Source organism: Symsagittifera roscoffensis, chromosome 1 (assembly GCF_963678635.1).
Source record: "Symsagittifera roscoffensis chromosome 1, txSymRosc1.1, whole genome shotgun sequence".
Lineage (NCBI taxonomy): Eukaryota > Metazoa > Xenacoelomorpha > Acoela > Convolutidae > Symsagittifera > Symsagittifera roscoffensis.
Window position 1 is genome coordinate 76,024,856 of NC_087062.1, and position 20,245 is coordinate 76,045,100.

At 33.8% G+C, this 20,245-nt stretch overlaps 1 protein-coding gene across 1 annotated transcript in view; it reads left to right on the top strand.

Annotated features, from left to right (window-relative positions):
* Positions 1–20,245, top strand: part of LOC134839881 (glyoxalase domain-containing protein 4-like) — a 36,216-nt gene that overhangs the window by 12,934 nt on the left and 3,037 nt on the right. The window contains exons 3-4 of the mRNA XM_063855509.1: positions 13,708–13,828; positions 16,267–16,426. Coding sequence (XP_063711579.1) covers positions 13,708–13,828; positions 16,267–16,426 — 281 coding nt within the window. The remainder of the gene's footprint in view (positions 1–13,707; positions 13,829–16,266; positions 16,427–20,245) is intronic.

A 20,245-nucleotide genomic window follows, 5' to 3' on the forward strand; every position in this document is an offset into this window, starting at 1 on the left:
TTGGAGACTTGTGAACAATGTACTTTCTTTTCGGAAAATGTCGCTGTGAATTTATAACCTGTAACTGTTGTTGCTCGGGCTTTTGAATAGAGTGTTGCTATTACATCTGTGGTTTCTATAGCTTGTGGTTCAGTTTCACATTGTGATACTTGATTTATTGCATATTTATGTAGTGTTTTTTGTTCATTTTCTTCACAATCGTAATGTGTTACTAATAAATCTTGTGGTCCTGTACGAGGGGAAGGGTTTATGTTTTGATTTGAGATTACTAGAAAAAGGAGTTGGAGAAAAATTAATAATGTTAGAATATACATGTGTATGATAATCCTGAGTATGGATTATAAAATGTAATGTAACCAATTGTGTTTTTGGTATATCTGTCGTATTTATATATTACTTCAGTAGTTATAAACGGTGGTGGTAGTGATTGAGCTGTTATGTTAGGTGGATTTAATGGGTAGGGATGTTGGGTAATGTTATTTAACTTAACTGTGATTTCAAACTTTAATTGTAAACTGTTTTGTTGGAGTATTTGAATATTGTGATCACGGATATCGTTGTGAATATCTTGGCGATATTGTAATCTATTAAGTGCCCAGTTATGAAGGCGGTTACTTTCTTGATGTTGTCCAAATAATGGTGGAGGTGCTGTGAATGTATTCCAATCTAATCTTAAAGGAATATTTATTGATGATTGTTCTCGATATCTGGCGTCGAGATTATTTGGAAAATTTAAGTTAAAGGGTGGTGGTGAAAACTGGCTTATTGATGGTGTTGATGGTAGTGATAATGTTTCTGGTAGTGATGAGGATGTTGTTGTATCCGTAGAAATATCTATGGGGTCATTGACTAAATTTGGTTCACCTTGTGTAAATGAATGTGTAGTCCAATATGGAAATCGTGATGCCTGGTTTGGGGGGTTAAAGGGATTTTCACGTATTTGCTCAGATGTTGGTGTTGAACCTAAGTAATCTGATGGTAGGCTTGAGGTGCTACGTTGTGAAAGAAGCGTAGGGGTTTCTGGTAATATACCAATGGGGTTTTCTGGAGTGGTTTGTGATGGGGATTGAGGTATATCAAAATGAACTCGGGGAGTTTGAAAATTTCTGTTTCGTCGAGGATGTATAATTTGTCTATTTATTTCGACTGTATTTTGGTTTTGACTAGAATTTCTTATTCTATTTAGTTCTTGTGGTAGTGCTGGGTATAGGTTATATGTTGGTTCGCTTAAAGGTGCTTGTCGTTGAACTGGTTCTAGTGGTTCTGATAAACGAGCATGTCGTTCTTCAAAAGTGTATGGATTGTCTTGAAAAGAAATTCGTGTAGATGTTTGAGGATTTTGAGTAGTTGAAGGTGGTGTTTGGTTATCTTGGGATGATGTCGGTGAAGACTGATTCTGTGACTGTTGGGTAGCAATTTTTGATAGTTTTTTGAATTATTACTTTAGTGAGAAATTTTGTGTTTATTATAATATTCTTCCAAAAAAAGAATTAGAAGGATTGTTGCTAGGGCAAATGTGAAGATTGCTTTCTTTATACATTTACATATTGTCAAAATGAGGGATGATAAAAATGTTATGAAAATTAAAAACAATAAAAAAATATCGGTTCTACTGAAAATTGTTCGTATCATTTAGACAAGTTATATGACTCGTACCTGTGGATGTAATCAAGGGTTTTGGAAAGTTGGAGGAATAGTTCGAGTATAGTGTAGAAAATTAAAAAAATGTTACAAAAAATGATTAGGATTATTAGAAAATATTCAAGTATATCAAAAAGAAATATTATAAAGGCTTCAAGTATTGAAAAAAAATGTTTAAAATTTATAAGTATTTGAGCAACTGTTTGAGAGAAGAGCATTTAAGAAATGATCTCTTGGTCGAATATTTTTTGCTGTTTGAGGCGATTTTCTAGTGTGGTCGAATTATTTATTAGTTTTTTGACAAGTGGGTTGAGTTTTGTAAAAAATTGTTGGGGGCAATTTTCATGGTGACTGGGAGGTCGTCTTTTTCTTTATTTTTGTTTGTCAAATGATCCGGGGTATGGTGAGATTTTTATACTTTAGGCTAATTAAAATCTTCATTTTGTTACTTTAGGCTAAGTTATCAAATTTGTTTTGGGGGTATTCGTGGTCTGAGTTGGGGAAATATTGTTGATCTTTGGGTTATTAGATAAGGGAGGGGTACGGTATTATGGTGATATTTATTTTAGTTGTCAAGTTGGAGTGGTTTGCTTATTTTTGACCTGGAGGTTGTAAAGTTATAGTTAGAGATGTGCCTGGAGTTCTAGATTATTCGTCTAATTGTATTTAGTTTGAGTTAGAGAAAGTGGCGGATTGGATGAATCCTATTGGTCTATTTTGAACTAGAATTATTGCGTACTTGTGAGCATGTTATTTTGAAGAATTGAAATGAAAAATGTTACGGAGGTTTCAAGATTGTGAAGTATAAAATCTTAAAATTACTTTTTAAATTCTACTTTCTTTAATATTTTAGATTGGGGGATGAACATTTTGTAGTTTTTACGTGGTTGATTTCGGAGTCTTGTTGTTTTTCTATGTTCAGATTTGTCTATTTCTTCTTGGGGTATTATTTCTTCTGTCATTTTTCTATTTTTTCTTTGTTTTGGAGATTCTTTATGGTTTGGTGTATTGTTTTTGGTGGCGGTTGGTTTTGTGTTTTGATTTTCGGTGGGGTTATCATTTTGTTCTGTGTTTTTCAGATGTGGTTCATTTTGAATGATTTTTAATCCTGTGAAAGAATATAATTGGGTTAATTCGCGGAGTGCGTATTCTTTTGGGTAATAAGGTAATAGGTTGTTTCGATGTTGAACGATTTCTTTTTTGTTTGAGTCGGTAATTTTATATGTGACATCAGTGGGTTTTGCAATTATTTGGTATGGTCCTTTTCGAAGGGGTTGTAATTTTTTAGAAATTCCTTTTTGAGTATTAAAATTAGGTATTAAAACAAATGTTCCAATTTTTAAATCGGAAGCTGGTGTAAAACGTGAATTGATTTGTTCATTTATGTTTTGTCTTTGTAATAACTTTTTCGTTATTTTTTGGTAAATTTCATTGTGTTTCTTATCTCTATTTAAAATCCATTCGGTGTGTGTACCGGAGGCTAATTTAAGAATTTGTGGGTGATGAAAATGATCTTCATCGTGTGTATGTAAAGGTAGGTTATAACAAATTGAATCTTTATTTGGTTTACAATAACCTTGTGCGTTTTTATGGGAATTTGCTGTAAACATTATTGGTTTGCGTGGCTTTTGGTTAAAAACCATTTCGTATGGTGACATTCCTAAAGTTGTCGTAATTTGTGAATTATACGCTAAGGGAAATAATTTTACATCTGCTGACCATTCGGTATATTTTGTATCATTTCCGTTGATGATACATCTAAGATATTCTTGTAATGAACGGTTCATACCTTCGACTAGGCCGTTTGTCCAAGGTGCATGAGATGTACGTGGTTTGTGTTTAATGTTATATAAGTGACATAGTGTGATAATTTCATTACTTATGAATTCTGTACCGTTGTCTGTGACTAAAATTTCTGGTAGTCCGAATTTTGCTATCCAGTGTTCATAGAGTGTTGTGTAAGCGTAATAAGCGTTACAATGTGGTACTGGGTTAAGTGCTACATAATGTGTAAATGCGTCAACAATTACCATAATGTAGGAGTTTCCTTCTGATGAGGGTGAAATTGGTCCTTTGGTATCAAATGAGATACGATGGTTAAAGTACAAGCTTTGTCCTTTAAAATCTTGTTTTTGTGCTATTTGTTTTTGATTTGGGTAAGGTTTATTTAGTTGACATACTATACAATCATTGCATAGTACTTTTATCCAAATTGGTGCATTTGGGAAGTAAAAATTTTGTATAAAATTTGAATATGTTTTTTCTGATCCAGAGTGTCCTTTAATATTTTGTGTATGTGAAATATTAAAAGCGATGAGAATCATACTTAAAGGGAGACATGGAACTGTAGATTCATTTAGGTTATATTCTAAAAGGTCTGTATTTTCGTTAATTGTTGTGTTGTTAAATTTGCGAAAGTATCGGAGGAGTGTTTTGTTTCCGAGAATGGTTGAATCTGCTTTGATAGGTTTAGTTTTATATTTGTGCCATGATTTCAGTTGTCGAATTACTGGGTCAAGGTTTTGATATTGTTTCAGTGTTGAAATTGTAATTATTTCTGTTATGGGGAGAAAAATGTTTTCGATTTCTAATTTAGATAAGGGTATTGTATCAAGTGGGTCGTGAAGGTCAAAAACTTGATTTATTGTGTATTTTGAATCATTTGTTTGTGGTCCTGATAAATTTATTTTATCAGTTAAATCTTCTTTTTCAATTAGTGGAAAATGGTCTTTCTTAGGCAGGTGTTGTTTTGTTCGTTTTTGTTGGGTGTTATTTTTTATCCATTGAGAATATGGGATTGGTTTGAAAGTTGATGTTCCAAGTAAATCAACTTCATAATGATTATTTTGACAATCTAAATAAAGTGGGAAATGTTGTAAATTATTTATTTGTGATTGTTCAATATCAGTTTTTACTGCATATTTGCATTCCAATCGGGGTGATGTTTCGTTTTCTGCAAGGTAGAATTTTATGTTTTTGGGTATTTCAACTGTTGTTTTTCGTGTAAGTAATTCAGGTGGTGTATTTCGACTTAAGGTGTCTGGTAATGCAAGATTTTTTCCTGCAGTCCAAACTATATGTAAGTTTGGGAATTTCATTAAAATGAGTTGAAATCTATAAACTCGGTGGTTTGGGTTAGATTTTTGTGTAAAGAGAAAGATGATTGGTTTATGGTCTGTGAATAGAACTGTTGGATGTTTTGATCCAAGTATCAGAAATTCATATTCTGTCAGTGTATATATTATGGCTGTACATTCTCTCATTAGAGTTGAGAGTCGTAGCTCTGCTTGAGTGAATAATCGAGAATTTGCTGATATGAGGTTCATTTTATTTGTACCATTATGTGATTGTAATAGTGCTGCACCGATGCCAAAGTTCGAAGCATCGCACATTGCATAAAATGGTTGATTTGAATCTGGAATTGTGTTTGAAATTTGTTCAGTTAAAAGTTTCTTTATTTCTTCAAATCGTGTTTGATGTTCTGTGTTCCATTCAAAATTATTTTGTTGTCTAAGGATGTTATAAAATGGTCGTAGATATAATTGCATTTTATAAACATATTTACTTAAAAAGTTTAACATTCCAAGAAATTCTTGGATTTTCTTTTTATTTGTTGGTGGTTGAAGTTTTTGAATAGCGTCAATGCGTGATTTCAATGGAGTGATTGTTTTTCTTTCTATATTATGTCCTAAGAATTTAACTCTTGTCAAAAAGAAGTGTGATTTATCGGGGGCGGCCTTCAGATTTTCGTTCTGAAGTATTTGGTGATATTTTTCTAAAACATTGAACATCTCGTCTTTTGTTTGTGATTGCATAAAAACATCGTCTAGATAGCTGATTGCGTTTTTCTTGAGTATTAGTGGTCTAAAAATTTTGCTCATAAAAGCTGAAAATGCTGCTGGTCCTATGGATATTCCATAGAATAAGCGGTTAAATTCATATTGTTGGTTTCCGATAACAAATTGTGTTAAACGTCGTGATTGTTCATCTAGTGGCATTTGATTGTATGCACTATTCATATCGGCGGTTGTGAAGTATTTGCCGTTTATTTTTGTTAAAATAACTTGTATTGGTTCGATGGGCCAATTGCATTTTGATTCATCTATGAGTGAATTGAGGTATCTAGCGTCGAGAACGATTTTTAATGATTCTCCTTTAGCTAGAATGATAACGGGGTTGATGAATGTGTTGCCTTTTGGTTGTTCTTCTTTATTAACTGGTGATATAATATTGTACTGTTCTAAAATATCGAGTAATCTGTTTACTTTATCATGTAAGTGAATTGGTACTTTACTTGCTCTCTGTTTTTTGAAAACTGCGTCTGGTTTTAATGGGAGATGTAGTGATGAACTGATTTTTCCAACATCGAATTTTGATGTTGCATAGACTGATGAATATTCAATTAGCTGTTTGGCTAACTTTTCGAATTCGACTTGTGTTATTTGTGAATGTTGGAAATTAAACATTGTTAAAAATTTTTGTTGGTCCTCTGTGTAGTTACTTATGTTGAATGTAGGTTTGAAATATGGAGTTTTTGTGAAATAATCCGTATTTCTGTTTTCGTTACTTATTATATTATTTATAGATAATTCTTCATTAAGAATTGTAGATTGGCAAATATCTAGTAATTGGAGTATATTATTTACGCGATAGGCTTTTTCGTGTATTGGTGATATTGTAGCGTTGGTTTCACAATATCCTAAAAGTCCTAAAGGTAATGTTACTTGGTAAGGTGTGTTGTTATAAACATGTAAGGAAATAATATCTGAATTCGAATTTTTCAAATATTTTATGGATGAGATTGTGATTTTGAAAAATTTGTGAATAGGTTTGAATTCAAATTCTGACATATGAAATTTTTGTTTGTTTTGTTCTTTATCATATTGGTGAACTTGTTTGATTGAAAAATTATAGATGTTTCCTGATAGTGGTTTCAGGTGTTTTCTTTGTTGGTTAAATATCGGATAGAATTTTGAAAAGAATGGTGGTTGTTTATTTAATCTTTGAAAAAATGTTAAGGATGTTTCTTTTGTTTTTGTATATTTATCTTTGATTAATATTTTACTATTTAGGATGTTAATTGTTGGTATATACTTCGAAATAAATGGTATTCCAATGATATTATATTTAATATCAGTGATATGGAATATTTGTTTAAATGGCTTATTTAGAATTTTACTTTGCTCCATTGTTCTGGTAGGGAGGAGAAATAATTGGATTTTTCCGTAGTTTATCAGTGTTGATCCTTGTGCTGTTGCTAGTTTGCTGGAGGTTTCAAGAGGTGTTAGCTTTGGGTGTAAAGTTTTTATTTCATTCCATGTGGGAATGTTTATTATGTTTGATTCTGCTCCTGAATCAATTAAAAAATCTATTTCAAGGTCTGGTGGTTGAAATTCTTTGTTTCTTGGGCTTTCTAAGAGAAATGGTATTGTCCAAATTTTTTCTTTGGGTTGTTCTTTTTGTATATTTTGATAAATGTGGTTTGTATTCAAGCATTTTGTTTTGGTATTTTTATTGGGTTGTTCTGTAGTATTTTTTGCATTTGTTTCTTGCGTTGTTGGTGTGGAATTTATGGGTGTAGTGTAATAATTTTGAAGAAATTCTGATTGATTTTCATATATGTGTGATGGAAAAGGTTGTTCATATATGACAGATTCATAGTCATTTTCGACTTTTATCATATTGATAGAAAGAGTGTTTTCTGTATCACTTTCTGAATCTGATGATGTACAATTTATTTGATTGAGTTGTAACGTATCAGTAACTGTGTCATCAATACCTGGGGGGTCTGATGTTGTTTCTGGGTTAGCTTGTACTTGATTGATTTGTCTTTGATGTTTAGGTGTACTGCTTCTATGACGATTATTAGAGTTATTATAGTGATTATTATTCCGGTGTGGTGATTGGGAATAATTTCTATAACGATTATTATAACTTGAGTGTCGATTTTGTGAATTATTTCGCGATCTGTTTTGGTAATTATTGTTTTGTCTGTTATAGTTCGATCTATTATATGAGTTATTACTTGATTGATTGTTCGGGTAATTCTGGTTTCGGTTGTTTGAATAACTTCTATTTCGATTATAGGAGTAGTTTCTATTCCTATTGTATGATGAATTTCGTGATTGGTTGTTTGGATAGTAGTTATTTCTTGATTGGGAATTAGATCTAGAAACAAATCGTTGTGTATTTGAATTTGATCTGGAGTAGTTATTTCGACTATTTGGTCTATTGTAGTGATTTTGTGATGAATTGTTCGTGTTTCTTCGTTCTGGTGATCTTCCTCTATAACTTGAGTTATATGGTGATTGATTTCTTGTATAATTTGTATTGTTCGGGAGTGGTTTTCCTGAACTGTTGTTGCTGTGGACTGTTTTGTTCGGTAGATTTTGATCTTTTTTCATGTATTGATAGAATGATTTATTTGGTTCTTTATATTTTTGAGGTTTATTTTGATTGTCTTGCTGTTTTTGTCTACATTCGGAAATACTATGTCCGTATCGTCGGCAATAATTACACCATTTTTTGAAAGATGGTTTGCCTTTAAAGTTTGGGTTCTTTTCGTAAATATTGAGTATTTCAGTGATTTTTTCAACGAGGTCTGTTTCTGATTCCTGTATATTATTAATATTAGTGGGAGTCGTTTCAATTCTGCTAACGTATTGTAATTTCAGATTTTCCGTTTCTTCTAGTTTCATCGTGATTTCTGCTTGTTCTAATTTGTCTACTAGTTTTCGAAAATCTAAATCGGGTTCTCGAATTGAAGAAGGATGGGATGCTCTCTTTTTTATTGCTATTTTCCTTAATTGTGGTGTTAAGGTCATCATTAAGATTTCTGTCATCTTTGTGTTTTTATAGTCATGTGTATTTAATGAGTATGCTTTTCGAACTAGTGTTTCGATTCGTACTGCTATTTGCTTGATGGTTTCGTTTGGTAATCTGCGAATTTCATTACATAAAACTCTTTGTTGTTGTTTATTTCTTTCGGAGTCAAACATTTTTGAAAATTCTTGTGTAAATCTTTTCCAGTTTGATTTTATTTCTAGAGGTAGTACTGAAAACCATTTTTGGGCTGCGCCATCTAAGGTTGTTTGTATTAACGCTGTGCGTCGATGTATCCAGTTTTGATGTAGTGGCGTATTAATTGGTTCAGGTCCTATATTTAAAATCAAATTTGCTGTTACTGCATTTAAATAATCTTCTACAGAGTATTCAGGGTCTGTTCCTGTGAAAACCATTAAGGGTTTGTTTGATGTTATTGATGATCCACCCATAAGGTATGGATTCATTGTCATTTGTAATGATTCTGCTGCATTTGGCATTTGAGAAAAATTTGAAAGTTGGTTTCTTGTTATTTCATGTTGTTGGAGATAATATGGGAGTGGTATTTCATTTTGCATTTGTGATGGTTGATACGAGTGTGCAGTCATTGGATTTTGTTGTTGAATTGGTTGAAAAGATTGTGTATTAATTGGATTTTGTTGTTGAATTGGTTGTTGATGTTGTGCATCTATTGTTTGTGGAGAAAAATTTCTATGGTTTGTACATGTTTTCTGTATTCCTTGTCTACGATATTCTTGAGTATTTTGTGCAAATATATCTGGTTGTAAGAAATCATCATCTGAGGATAAATAATCCATTTGATAAGATGTTTGTTTTTTATTTTTATTTTGTTGAAAAAATGGGTAATTTTCACTGCGATCCTGTGGAGGATTTGGTTGAAAATTTTTGGAATTATATTGGGCCGTTGGGTTATCCCAGTTTCGAGGTTTTGTATATTGATTAAAATTCCTTTGTGGTTGATAATTTGTTTTTGATGTATGTGTATAATTATAATTATGGTCTGCAAAGTTGTTTCTAGTGAATGTTTTGCGTGTTTTTGATGGTATTGTCATGGGTCTGTATGTTTGGTAATCCATATGTGAATATTTAGGGACAACCGAAGGTTTAACGGTTGATTGTAAGGTTACCTGTGTTTGTGAAGGATTTGTATTTCTTGGTGTTGTTAAATTTGGGCGTATTGGTGAAATACTTTGTTGTGTAGTTGTTGTGTGTACAATTTCTTCATTTATGAAGTGTGATGGTGTCTGGATATCTTGTTGAGTAAGATTCCTAGTTCCATTGAGGTTTTCGTTGTGTATGACTGTAGAGTTTAAACTATTATTTTGTGTATCGGGTAAAAATGTATTATAGTTTAATGGTGTTGCATCAATTGTTAATGGTATTACTCTTACATAATCTCTTATGTAAGATATCGTACTTATTGCTTGACTTGAGATTGATTGTGGGAAGCTTATAAATGCGGGATGAGACCATTCGGGGTCCCAAACATAATCTGATTGTTCTGTGATAGCGGTATCATCGTTCGAATTTTGGGGTCTAAAATTTTTTCTTGCTTGTGCAATTAAATCAATATTGTGTGTGAAATAATCTATTATGAACCATGCCAAAATTTTTTGTAAATCGTGTTTGGTATGTTGTGAAACGTCGTCTTTCGTGAAATTTTCTTTAATGATGTTTAAATAACTAGAGAGTAGTGTGATTTCATGTCGTACTCTTAAATGTTTAGATGTTTCTGTCGGTGAGACATTTGTTAATGGGATTTCGTTTTCTAATATCGAAATATAACTATATATTATTGCGAAAACTTCATTGGTGAATATGGAGTTTGCTCTTTGTGAGTTATGATATCGGATGCTTTTTATATATTCTGAAAAAACTTTTGAAAATTCTAAATCAAGATCGTCTGTTTGAATTGTATATTTTCTATTATTATGGTTTGGTGAGGTGAATTCTATGGAGTAGATTCCATACTGTTGTGTTATGTTGCATATATCTTTTAGATAGTGATCTATGATTTGTCTTTTGATTTTTACATCGGGGAACTCTGTTTTACATGGACTGATTCCGGGTTCAAATAAATTTACGAGTAAATTTTGACAAAATATGTGTTGTCCTCTATCAGTATCTGCGTCTACTATAAAAGGAAAGATTTCATCATCATCTGGAGTTTCGTCACCTGGGGTGTGCGTTGAGCTCATTTTTTCGTTCGATGACTGTTAATATGTAATTATTAATGTGTCGAATTGGTTGATTCCAATTGTACAAATGTACTGGTTTGTGTTTATACTGCTTTTTTATTCTTCTTTTTCCTCTTTTTGATGAATTTGAAGTTGTTTCTGAGTCAGAAAAATATAGTTGATCGTGAAGTGGGCAATTTTTATCTATTGATTCTTTTAGTTTGTAAAGTTCGTCTAAACTGTTGGTTTCTGATTCTGAAAATGCGTTTCGATTTTTTGAAAATCTTTTTCGTGTTATTTGTCTTTGTTTAGTTATTATTTTCCTCTTTAGTGTTTGTCGTTTTGTGCGAATGTATCCAACTGTTTGTGTATGAGGTGTGATTACAAGGTCGTATTTTTTGTTATTTATTTCACAATTGTGTAAAACGATTGTTTGTTTATTTCCTAGGTTTTTAAATGACATAAGGTTTAGAATGACGGATGCAAAGGTTGTTAAATGATTTCTATTTTCCTAAACTGTTAGTTCTTACGATTTTTTGGTTAGCTTAACCTGGGTCTATTTGTTCAGGGTTGGAGAGAAAAGTATATCGATTCCGAAGAATGATTTTTACTTTCTCGTGACTAGTATAAGTTAAGGTGTTAACTTACTTAATCTTACTTAGGGGTAGTGATTGTGTTCAAGGGTTGGAGAATAGTAAATCGATCCACAAGGTTCAGGTATAATTAGAACGCGAGTAGTTCGTTAGATACTATTTTAAACTTACTAAGTCTAAGATTTATCCTGGGTCTGGTAAGAGGAGGGGTCAAGTGAAGGATGAATAACCGAAGTTCTTCACTATTTATCCTAATTTGAATGATTAGTTTTGTTTTTAAAAATTTCTATTAGTCTTGGGTCTTTAGAAAGGGTTGGGTAGTGAATCGACGTTTGAGGTCGTTAGACACTAATTAAGTGGGTGGGGGAGAACCAAGTTGTTCTGTTTGATCCAAGGATAAGCCTTGATGATCAAATTTAAAATTTAATTAAGTAGAAAATGATTTAAGATCCAAGGATAAGCCTTGATGATCTGGTTTTAAAATTAAGTGAATTTAAGTTTTAATAAAATTTTAAATGTGTGTAAAGGAAAGATTTAGTGTTTTGATGATGTTAGTGGGTTTATGATTGCTGTTATGTTTTAGATGATGGAGCTGGAACAACAGGATGATTTATGATTACTAACCATTTATTGTCATGCTACTAATTTTTATTTTTATTTTTCAATAAATATTTTTCAAACATATTTTGTATATTACTGCAGAGTTTTAGGAGAACGATCTTAGATCTTTTTATCAATCGTTATTGTATATTAATAATTTTGTTTAGCGCCTGAAATGATTTTGAAGAGTAACTTCAAGGTTTTATGTTTGTAAATGGAAATCTAAATTCATTGCAAGTAGTATTCGAAATATAAAAGTTTGTTCTGGCTTTTGCCGAACTATCATATAACTATACGGCAAGTTTCTACTTTGTCGTATGTCGTCTTTGGTTCGAGGTCTTCTTCCAATTCCGGGTAGTTCTGTTATGGTTCGGAATATTGGCTCTGATCTATTGAGTCGTAGAGACATTTCGATTAAATTATTGTCGTATAACATTTTGTAAATGTTTTTGTCTAATTTCTAATCTATTTTGGTTAATTCTAATCTATTAAGGTCTTGTTCGAGACTTATGGTCGCACCAGATGAGTTAGGACTGGAGTGTATAACTCATAGAGTAATTTCGGATAGGGTACACCGTCTGCTCGTCACGCTATCTTATTTTCGGCCGGATAGATTCGTGCAACTTCTTAGTCTAATACCGATCCTAATCTTACTCTTATACTATCTAGTCTCAGGTTGTTTAACTAGTCTCTGCTAGGCTCAATAGATCTAGGGTATACTGGTTTATTGCGGCTGCTGAAGTGCTCGGGAGAGTCCAACTAATTTCTAAGTTAAATTCAAATCTCTCTGGTGCTGAAATTACAAGTAACTTCAGCACTTACAAATAAGTGGGTTGTTAGTTAGATGGATCATGATTGGTTAATATTAAATACTTTACATTGGTAAAATATCTAAATTATCCAATCATAAAATGTAGTTTAGATCAGGTTCCAATTTTTCAATTAAACAACTTTCTTGACAGGTTGTCTCAAATTGGGTTTAGTCTCCAAATTGTTTTTTTTTCTGTCAACTAACTGAAAAACCTGAGCTTGTTTGCATTTTAATTACCCGTTCTGTTAGAACTTTGTTATTCATGGTGGTTGTAATTTTCCTAGTCCAATTTTTCTCTGAATCAGTTTTTTCAACTTTTTCTCTTGTTTTCGCTTATGGCAGCTTCATTTCGAATCGTTTGATGAGCAAAAGAAAGTTATCTAAAAGTTAAGAGGAGAGACTTAAATGCATTTTGAGTTTTCAAGTTCTTACTTAATTTATTTTTTTTGGCTCAGCGTATATCTGATCTGGTTTTTTTGGCTTTGTTACCACTGTGTACGATGTTTTTTATCATAGTGCTTTACTCTGGACGATGGTTTTTAAATCATATTTTTTCTTTTTTGTATCGTGTCAATTTCTGCAATGTAAGGTAGCAAATTTCGGGGGGGGGGGGCGATAATCGGTTAATTGAGGGCTTAATATCAGTATTTGTCAGAAAACTTTCGAAAGAAGCCTTCAAGCAATATTGAATTTGATGACTACTTATCACGACCCTTAAGAATTAACTTTGGCGATAAATCATTGTTGCATGTCGGACGTCCGTGTTGAATTGGAACTTGATTTGATAAGAGATTAAAATGTTTTTAGGGTGATGATCTGACATAGGGTAGATTGGAATAGGTAAATAGTCTTAGTAGAGATGCGAATTTCGAAGAGATGCTTGGCTTGACACCCAAGCAATGGTCCTTCCCAGCTACCTCTACGCGAGAAAAGCAATTGACCTAACTTTTTTGCTGCTTTTTTTTGTAAAAATAATAGTTATGATTTGTTCGTGGTGTAAAAATTGTCTTGTGTGTAATTTTGGATTTTTTTGTATGTGTAGGCCGTACGACGGTAAGTGGAGTAAGACTATGGTGGGCTATGGGCCTGAAGATGACCACTTTGTGGTTGAACTGACGTACAACTACGCTGTGAGGGACTACAAACTGGGAAACGACTTCCAGGTACGGTAGGTTAATTTAAGCTATGAGATGCCAGAAAAATGTTCAGATGTTTTTCAGTGTCGATGATCGTAGTTCAGACTCTTATAGAGGTCGCGATGATTGTTTTCTGAAAAATTACCGCTCATAGCGTCGGATTTTAATTTAGTGTAGAAAATTTTAAATTTCTTAGTTATTTCTTTTATCAATCTTACCCCTTCCAGTTAACTCGACATCTTGATAATTTAATACCCATGCGTTAAGCAAGGGTATTGCAACTGGGCACTAGACTTTTTTTCCGTAAATAGGCAAGGTCATGGGTCAATCTGACCAGGTCCAGTTTTTTTCAAATGGGAAATATTCTGTTTCAATTAAAATTGTCGGACAATTATTTGTCTGCTTATCTATTGCCGGCTTAGTTTACGCCTACATTTTGTAATTTTATTTACCTTGACTTCGTATTTCCTTCTGTGGTTTTTGTATTGCAGAAGGAATATTGTCGGTTCAATGAGATAACGGGTAGTGGGAAACTCCTCTGCATTAGCTGACACTAACAAAAACTTTAAAACGAGAAGTTATCGCCCTCTGAAAAACAATTTTTTTTTGATTTTTCGACCGTTTTTAAAAATTTTGAATTTTATCGAAAACTACCCTGTCATACCTTGAGATTTTGGGTTCAATTCTCAGAACGTGTTCAGGAAGCTCCTTTAATTATGCGGCGGCACCCAAAAAATTTTTTTACTCAAAAAGTTTTGGTCCTAGCAAAAATAAAAATTTTGTCTTTGACCATTTTTTGGAAACTTATTGACTTTTCTCGTCAACTACCCTTCCAAAACTACCCTGCCGTTTTTGAACAAACTTCAAGTAGAGTGGCAACTCGGCAGACTGGCATTTTTACGGCAAAAGTTACAATTACTCGGACCGATAGTTTCGATTTTTCAAAAATTGAATTTTTTCTCAAGGATAAAAGTTTCCGACAACGGCTGTTAGTGCACCGCCAAGCATACTTATCTATAATTTTCTTGCTCTCACAACTCATTCATTCTTGACCTGAAAATTGGACGGGGACAATGACGGGGCCTTTCCAGTAATTTTTTTTTTCGAAAAGCAAACACTATTGCCCTCATATCATTTTTAGTTTGATGTACAAAGTCAAAAAATAGCATGGCTATTAAAGGTTGTTGAATACCTTATTCTTTGTTGTGAGTTTAAATCTCAAGTTTTCACTGCTTAATTCCCAGTCGGGTTGGCTTAGTGGTTAGCTCATTGGACTGAAGGTCCATGGGCATGGGTTCGAATCCCAGTTGGAGCCAGATAATTTTCTCTGCGCAGTTGAGTCTGTTGCATCCACCACCTATTGCAATATATCACCGAATCCCGTAGTGTCGGGTTTTTTTTTCTAAGTTATTTTTTTTTCGAGGCATAATTTTTGTTTTGGTTTTTGCTTCATCAATTTTGTTTTTGGTTGTTTTTGCTTATTTTGTTTTTTAGTTTCCCCTCTATGTTTATAGTACTCCACAAAAGTTAATTGGACATCTGCCCTAGTCGAATGTCTTGTAGGTTCTAGGTCATTCTAACGTATACGATTATACTCTATGGTTCCCCACCTTAGGCCATTCTACCTTACGAAATTCAAGCCTATAATTAAGGTAATTGAGACTTAACTGATCTCTAACAACCGAGGATGTTATAATACGACTTCACTTTTGGGGCACTTTTACAGCTTTTTAAGAGCATGTGTTTTGACACTCGAATAGTAATAGCTTAACACAGTTGATGCATTTCTCGTTGTTCAAATGAACCAAAAAAACTATTTGCATCTAATGATTTCAGAAATTTTCTAATTCTAAATATCTCCCAATATTCTTAATTTATACATATTCGAATCGATCGCCTTGCCTAACTACAGCCTTCCAAGAAAGTTGTATATTGTTAAAAATCAAATTGCACAATTATAATAAGTTACAACAACGGCTTCACTGGGCTAGAAACAAATAAATAATTTACTAGTTTGTTTTGCATCATGTTTTCACTATGATGCTTTATTTCAGTTATCGATATATTTCATTGACTCTCGATTCAATTTGCCCATGTGCTTTACTGCATTATTTTTTTTGGTTAGCGCATGCAATTCGTTTTTGCTGAGGAATGCATATATGGCTCCCGTGAAAGAGAATTTGCATCAATATGGTATCCATCTACGGTATTTATTGTTCGGAGGAGACCAGAAGCGGCCACCTTAGAAGGGTTCCAAAAAGCAAAGGAAACTTACTTGCAAAAGCTTGGCTTGATTTTTTGGAAGTGAAACTTTCATCGCCCCGAGTAATTGTAGTATTCTTGCAATAGTGGGAGTTGAACCCGAAAATATTATCTGGGCTTAGAATTGTTCAGAAAAAGTTGGTTCGGGAAATAATTTTCATACTTCACAGACAGATCTGGCCAAGCTAGCTATGAATGTTTAGGGTCTGACAATCTCCGATGAACAGTTGTGGAAGTCAGTGTCCGAGTCAAGCTTCCCTAAAATAGAAGACAAATCAGCCGGTGTAATATGCGTTGAGTCGCCAGATGGATACAAATTCTATTTTTCAAGCAACTATTCCTCTTTCGAAAACGACAAAGCAGGTATAGTTTATCTTATCGTTGAGCTAAACAAATAAAGGCATTGAAGATTGCCTATTTTAATACTATTGCAAAGTAGAATCGTTATCACAGAATGTTATCACAAACCATTATCACAGAATCTTATCACAAACCATTCATACAAATAGTAATGTAAAGAACATCAGAAATAAAACTGAATTGCAGTGTTTTTCAAAGAGGAGGAGGGGAGGGGCGGCTGTGAATTTGGGCTGGTACGTTTTTGAAATCAGTTTCTTACTCGGATGAGTGATAGTTTGTACTTTGCAGCGAATTTTGTTTGGCCGTTTAATAGAGTGCGTTTTATCAGCTTTATTGATGGCTGATGTTCCGGAGATAAAATAGTGACAGATAGCAGATGTTGAACTTGGGGGATCGAATCCCTGACGGAAATCCTTTTTTAGCTCCCACTTTGCGTTTTTGTTCGTGTTTGCGAATTGCAGCTTCACATATCTGCCAAAAAATTGTTTTCTCCGTAATTAAGAGTAGTGAACGTAACGAAGACTCTTATATAGGTCTTGCTGATTTTTTTGTTTCGTTTTTTTTTTCAGGAAAAAAGTCTTAAAATTTGTTCACGCTCAATTTTGATTTTTCGCGGTTTGACTTGTGATTTCTTTTTAAGTTCAGTGCATTTCTTTTGTTTAAAGAAAGGCAAGCTCCACTATCGAACAGCAAAAGTGTAAAGGCAACGAAAATCTTCCTAAAATGGAGGGTAATTATCAGATTTCCCAGCGAAATAAAAGTTTTACCTTTTGATCCAGTTTTCTCAAATTGGGTTGATTTTAACAAAAAAGTGTCCATCACTGATTGGTCTACAAATTCAAAGAGCCATCTAAATTTTTATTCAAAATTCAAAAGTTGAAGATTTTTGAAAAAACAAGTCGTTTTTTTTCAGTTTCTTTACGTTCATTACTCTTTTCCAACTGTCAGTTGGCTATGTTTTAAATTTGGCTGTACGAAAAATATCGGATCTACTAAACAATTTACACCCCCCTATGGTATATACTACAGAGTCTCCACCCCTATAATTAATTGCACTAAATTAGCCCTAGAGTATTGAGAATTCGAATTTTGCTGCATGCTGATAGGTCTAAAAAAATTCGGCTACAATTAATCTACTCAACAATTTCCACCTTTCTTGAAAGAGGGGAGAGAGATTGTTAAGTAGATCCAAAATTTCAGCTCCAAAGTATCGATTCCTTCTGTATGTCTGCTTAAATATTAGCTGCCGGAAATTTCTCGTTGAAATGTTCGTTAGTGTGTAAATGCGAGCTTTAGAAAAGGTTTTCCCGATAAAATGGCAGAGTGCGTTGCCATTTTTTTTCATATTACAAATTTATTTTCGTACCCTTTTGTCTTTTTTTTCGGTGATCTAGATGATTATTACACCTATGAGCTTGCGAGAGATGTGTTGTATTACGAATCAACTTTTTAAAAATCTACTTGGCAAATAAATTTGCTCATTTTGGTTGCACGTTTAGTATCGGGAGTTTAATAACATGTGTTATTCGCTTTATCAGTGTGTAGTGTTTTGGTTCCGGAACAGGTTAAGTGCTCAGTTGTGTAGGGTCAGAGGCACATTTGGATGCTCATGGCCTGTAGGTTGATACCCGTAGAAGGAGTTTATCATTATTCAAAATTCCTTAACATTTTTGTCCTGGCTTTTTCTGTTTTTACCGTTTTAAAACTACCTCTTGGCGTTTTTGCTTGTGTTTGCGAAGTGCAGCTTCGCCTCTGTTGAGTTCGTTCTAATTGACTCCAAACTAAAGTTCCTATTCCTGTTTGATTTATTAAACAGGTATTATGAAAACGTTTTTTTTTTTTCAGATGAGATCTGGTTTTTTTTTTTTTTTTTTTTTTTTTTTTTTGAGACGCTTTTTTGAAAAATTCGCTTTCCCAAAAAACTACCCGTCAGATTCTCATAAAAGTGGTACCAATGGATTCAGTAGCGTTTCACCTACCTGCCTGCATGAAATTTAGGGCAATTTTTACCCTACCCCACCCCCTACGGTCTTAGAAAAGCTTCACAACTCGGTACTTTTTTCACTTTTTGCCCATTTTTTCGGAAATTTTCGATTTCCTCAAAAACTACCCGTCCAGATTTGGGATTAAGGGTTTAATCGATAGACCAGGTTGTAGGAAACTCCCATGCACAAGCGGCTGGTCCCTAATTTGCTTAGAGGAAGAGCTATAGACTTAGGAAAAGTCACTTTTTTGATTTTTTTGCCTATTTTTTCGGAAATTATCGATTTCCTCAAAAACTACCCATCCAGATTTGGAATTAAGGGTTTAATCGATAGACCAGGTTGTAGAAAACTCACCGCACAAGCGGCTGGTCCTTAACTTGCCTAGGGGAAGAGCTATAGACTTAGGAAGAGTCACTTTTTTGGCCTTTTTTCAAATCATTCCGTTTTCCTCAAAAACTACCCGTCCAGATTTGGGATTAAGGGTTTAATCGATAGACCAGGTTGTAGGAAACCCCACTACACAAACGGCTCGTCCCTAATTTGCTTAGATGAAGAGCTATAGACTTAGGAAAAGTCACTTTTTTGATTTTTTTGCCTATTTTTTCGGAAATTATCGATTTCCTCAAAAATTACCTATCCAGATTTGGAATTAAGGGTTTAATCGATAGACCAGGTTGTAGGAAACTCCCCGCACAAGCGGCTGGTCCTTAACTTGCCTAGGGGAAGAGCTATAGACTTAGGAAGAGTAACTTTTTTGGCCTTTTTCTCAAATCATTCCGATTTCCTCAAAAACTACCCGTCCAGATTTGGGATTACGGGTTTAATCGATAAACCAGGTTGTAGGAAACCCCACTACACAAACGGCTCGTCCCTAATTTGCTTAGAGGAAGAGCTATAGACTTAGGAAAAGTCACTTTTTTGATTTTTTTGCCTATTTTTTCGGAAATTATCGATTTCCTCAAAAACCACCCATCCAGATTTGGAATTAAGGGTTTATTCGATAGACCAGGTTGTAGGAAACTCCCCGCACAAGCGGCTGGTCCTTAACTTGCCTAGGGGAAGAGCTATAGACTTAGGAAGAGTCACTTTTTTGGCCTTTTTTCAAATCATTCCGATTTCCTCAAAAACTACCCGTCCAGATTTGGGATTAAGGGTTTAATCGATAGACCAGGTTGTAGGAAACCCCACTACACAAACGGCTCGTCCCTAATTTGTCTAGGGGAAGAGCTATACACTTAGGAATAGTCAATTTTTCGGTTTTTAGGCCATTTTTTCAAACTTTTTCGATTTCTTCAAAAACTACCCATCCAGATTTGGGATTAAGGGTTTAATCGATAAACCAGGTTGTAGGAACCTCCCCCGCACAAGCGGCTGGTCCTTAACTTGCCTAGGGGAAGAGCTATAGACTTAGGAAAAGTCACTTTTTTGACTTTTTTGGCCTTTTTTCAAATCTTTCCGATTTCCTCAAAAACTACCCGTCCAGATTTGGGATTAAGGGTTTAATCGATAGACCATGTTGTAGGAACCCCCCTACACAAACGGCTCGTCCCTAATTTGTCTAGGGGAAGAGCTATACACTTAGGAATAGTCAACTTGAAAAGTTCCCTCATGAAAACTTTTTACCAAAGCGTTACCAATGAATGCATAAGCTTCTCTTTCACTTTTTTTGCGTAGGAAGGGCGCTATCGACTTGAGAAACCTGAAATTTTAAAACAATTTTAAAATAATCAATATTAAAATAATCAAACAGGTCTCTCCAGCTTTCAGCTGGGCCCCTAGTACCTCCGTCATAGTTTTTAGCATGTTTTTTTTATTTTTACCTACTATTGATCCATTT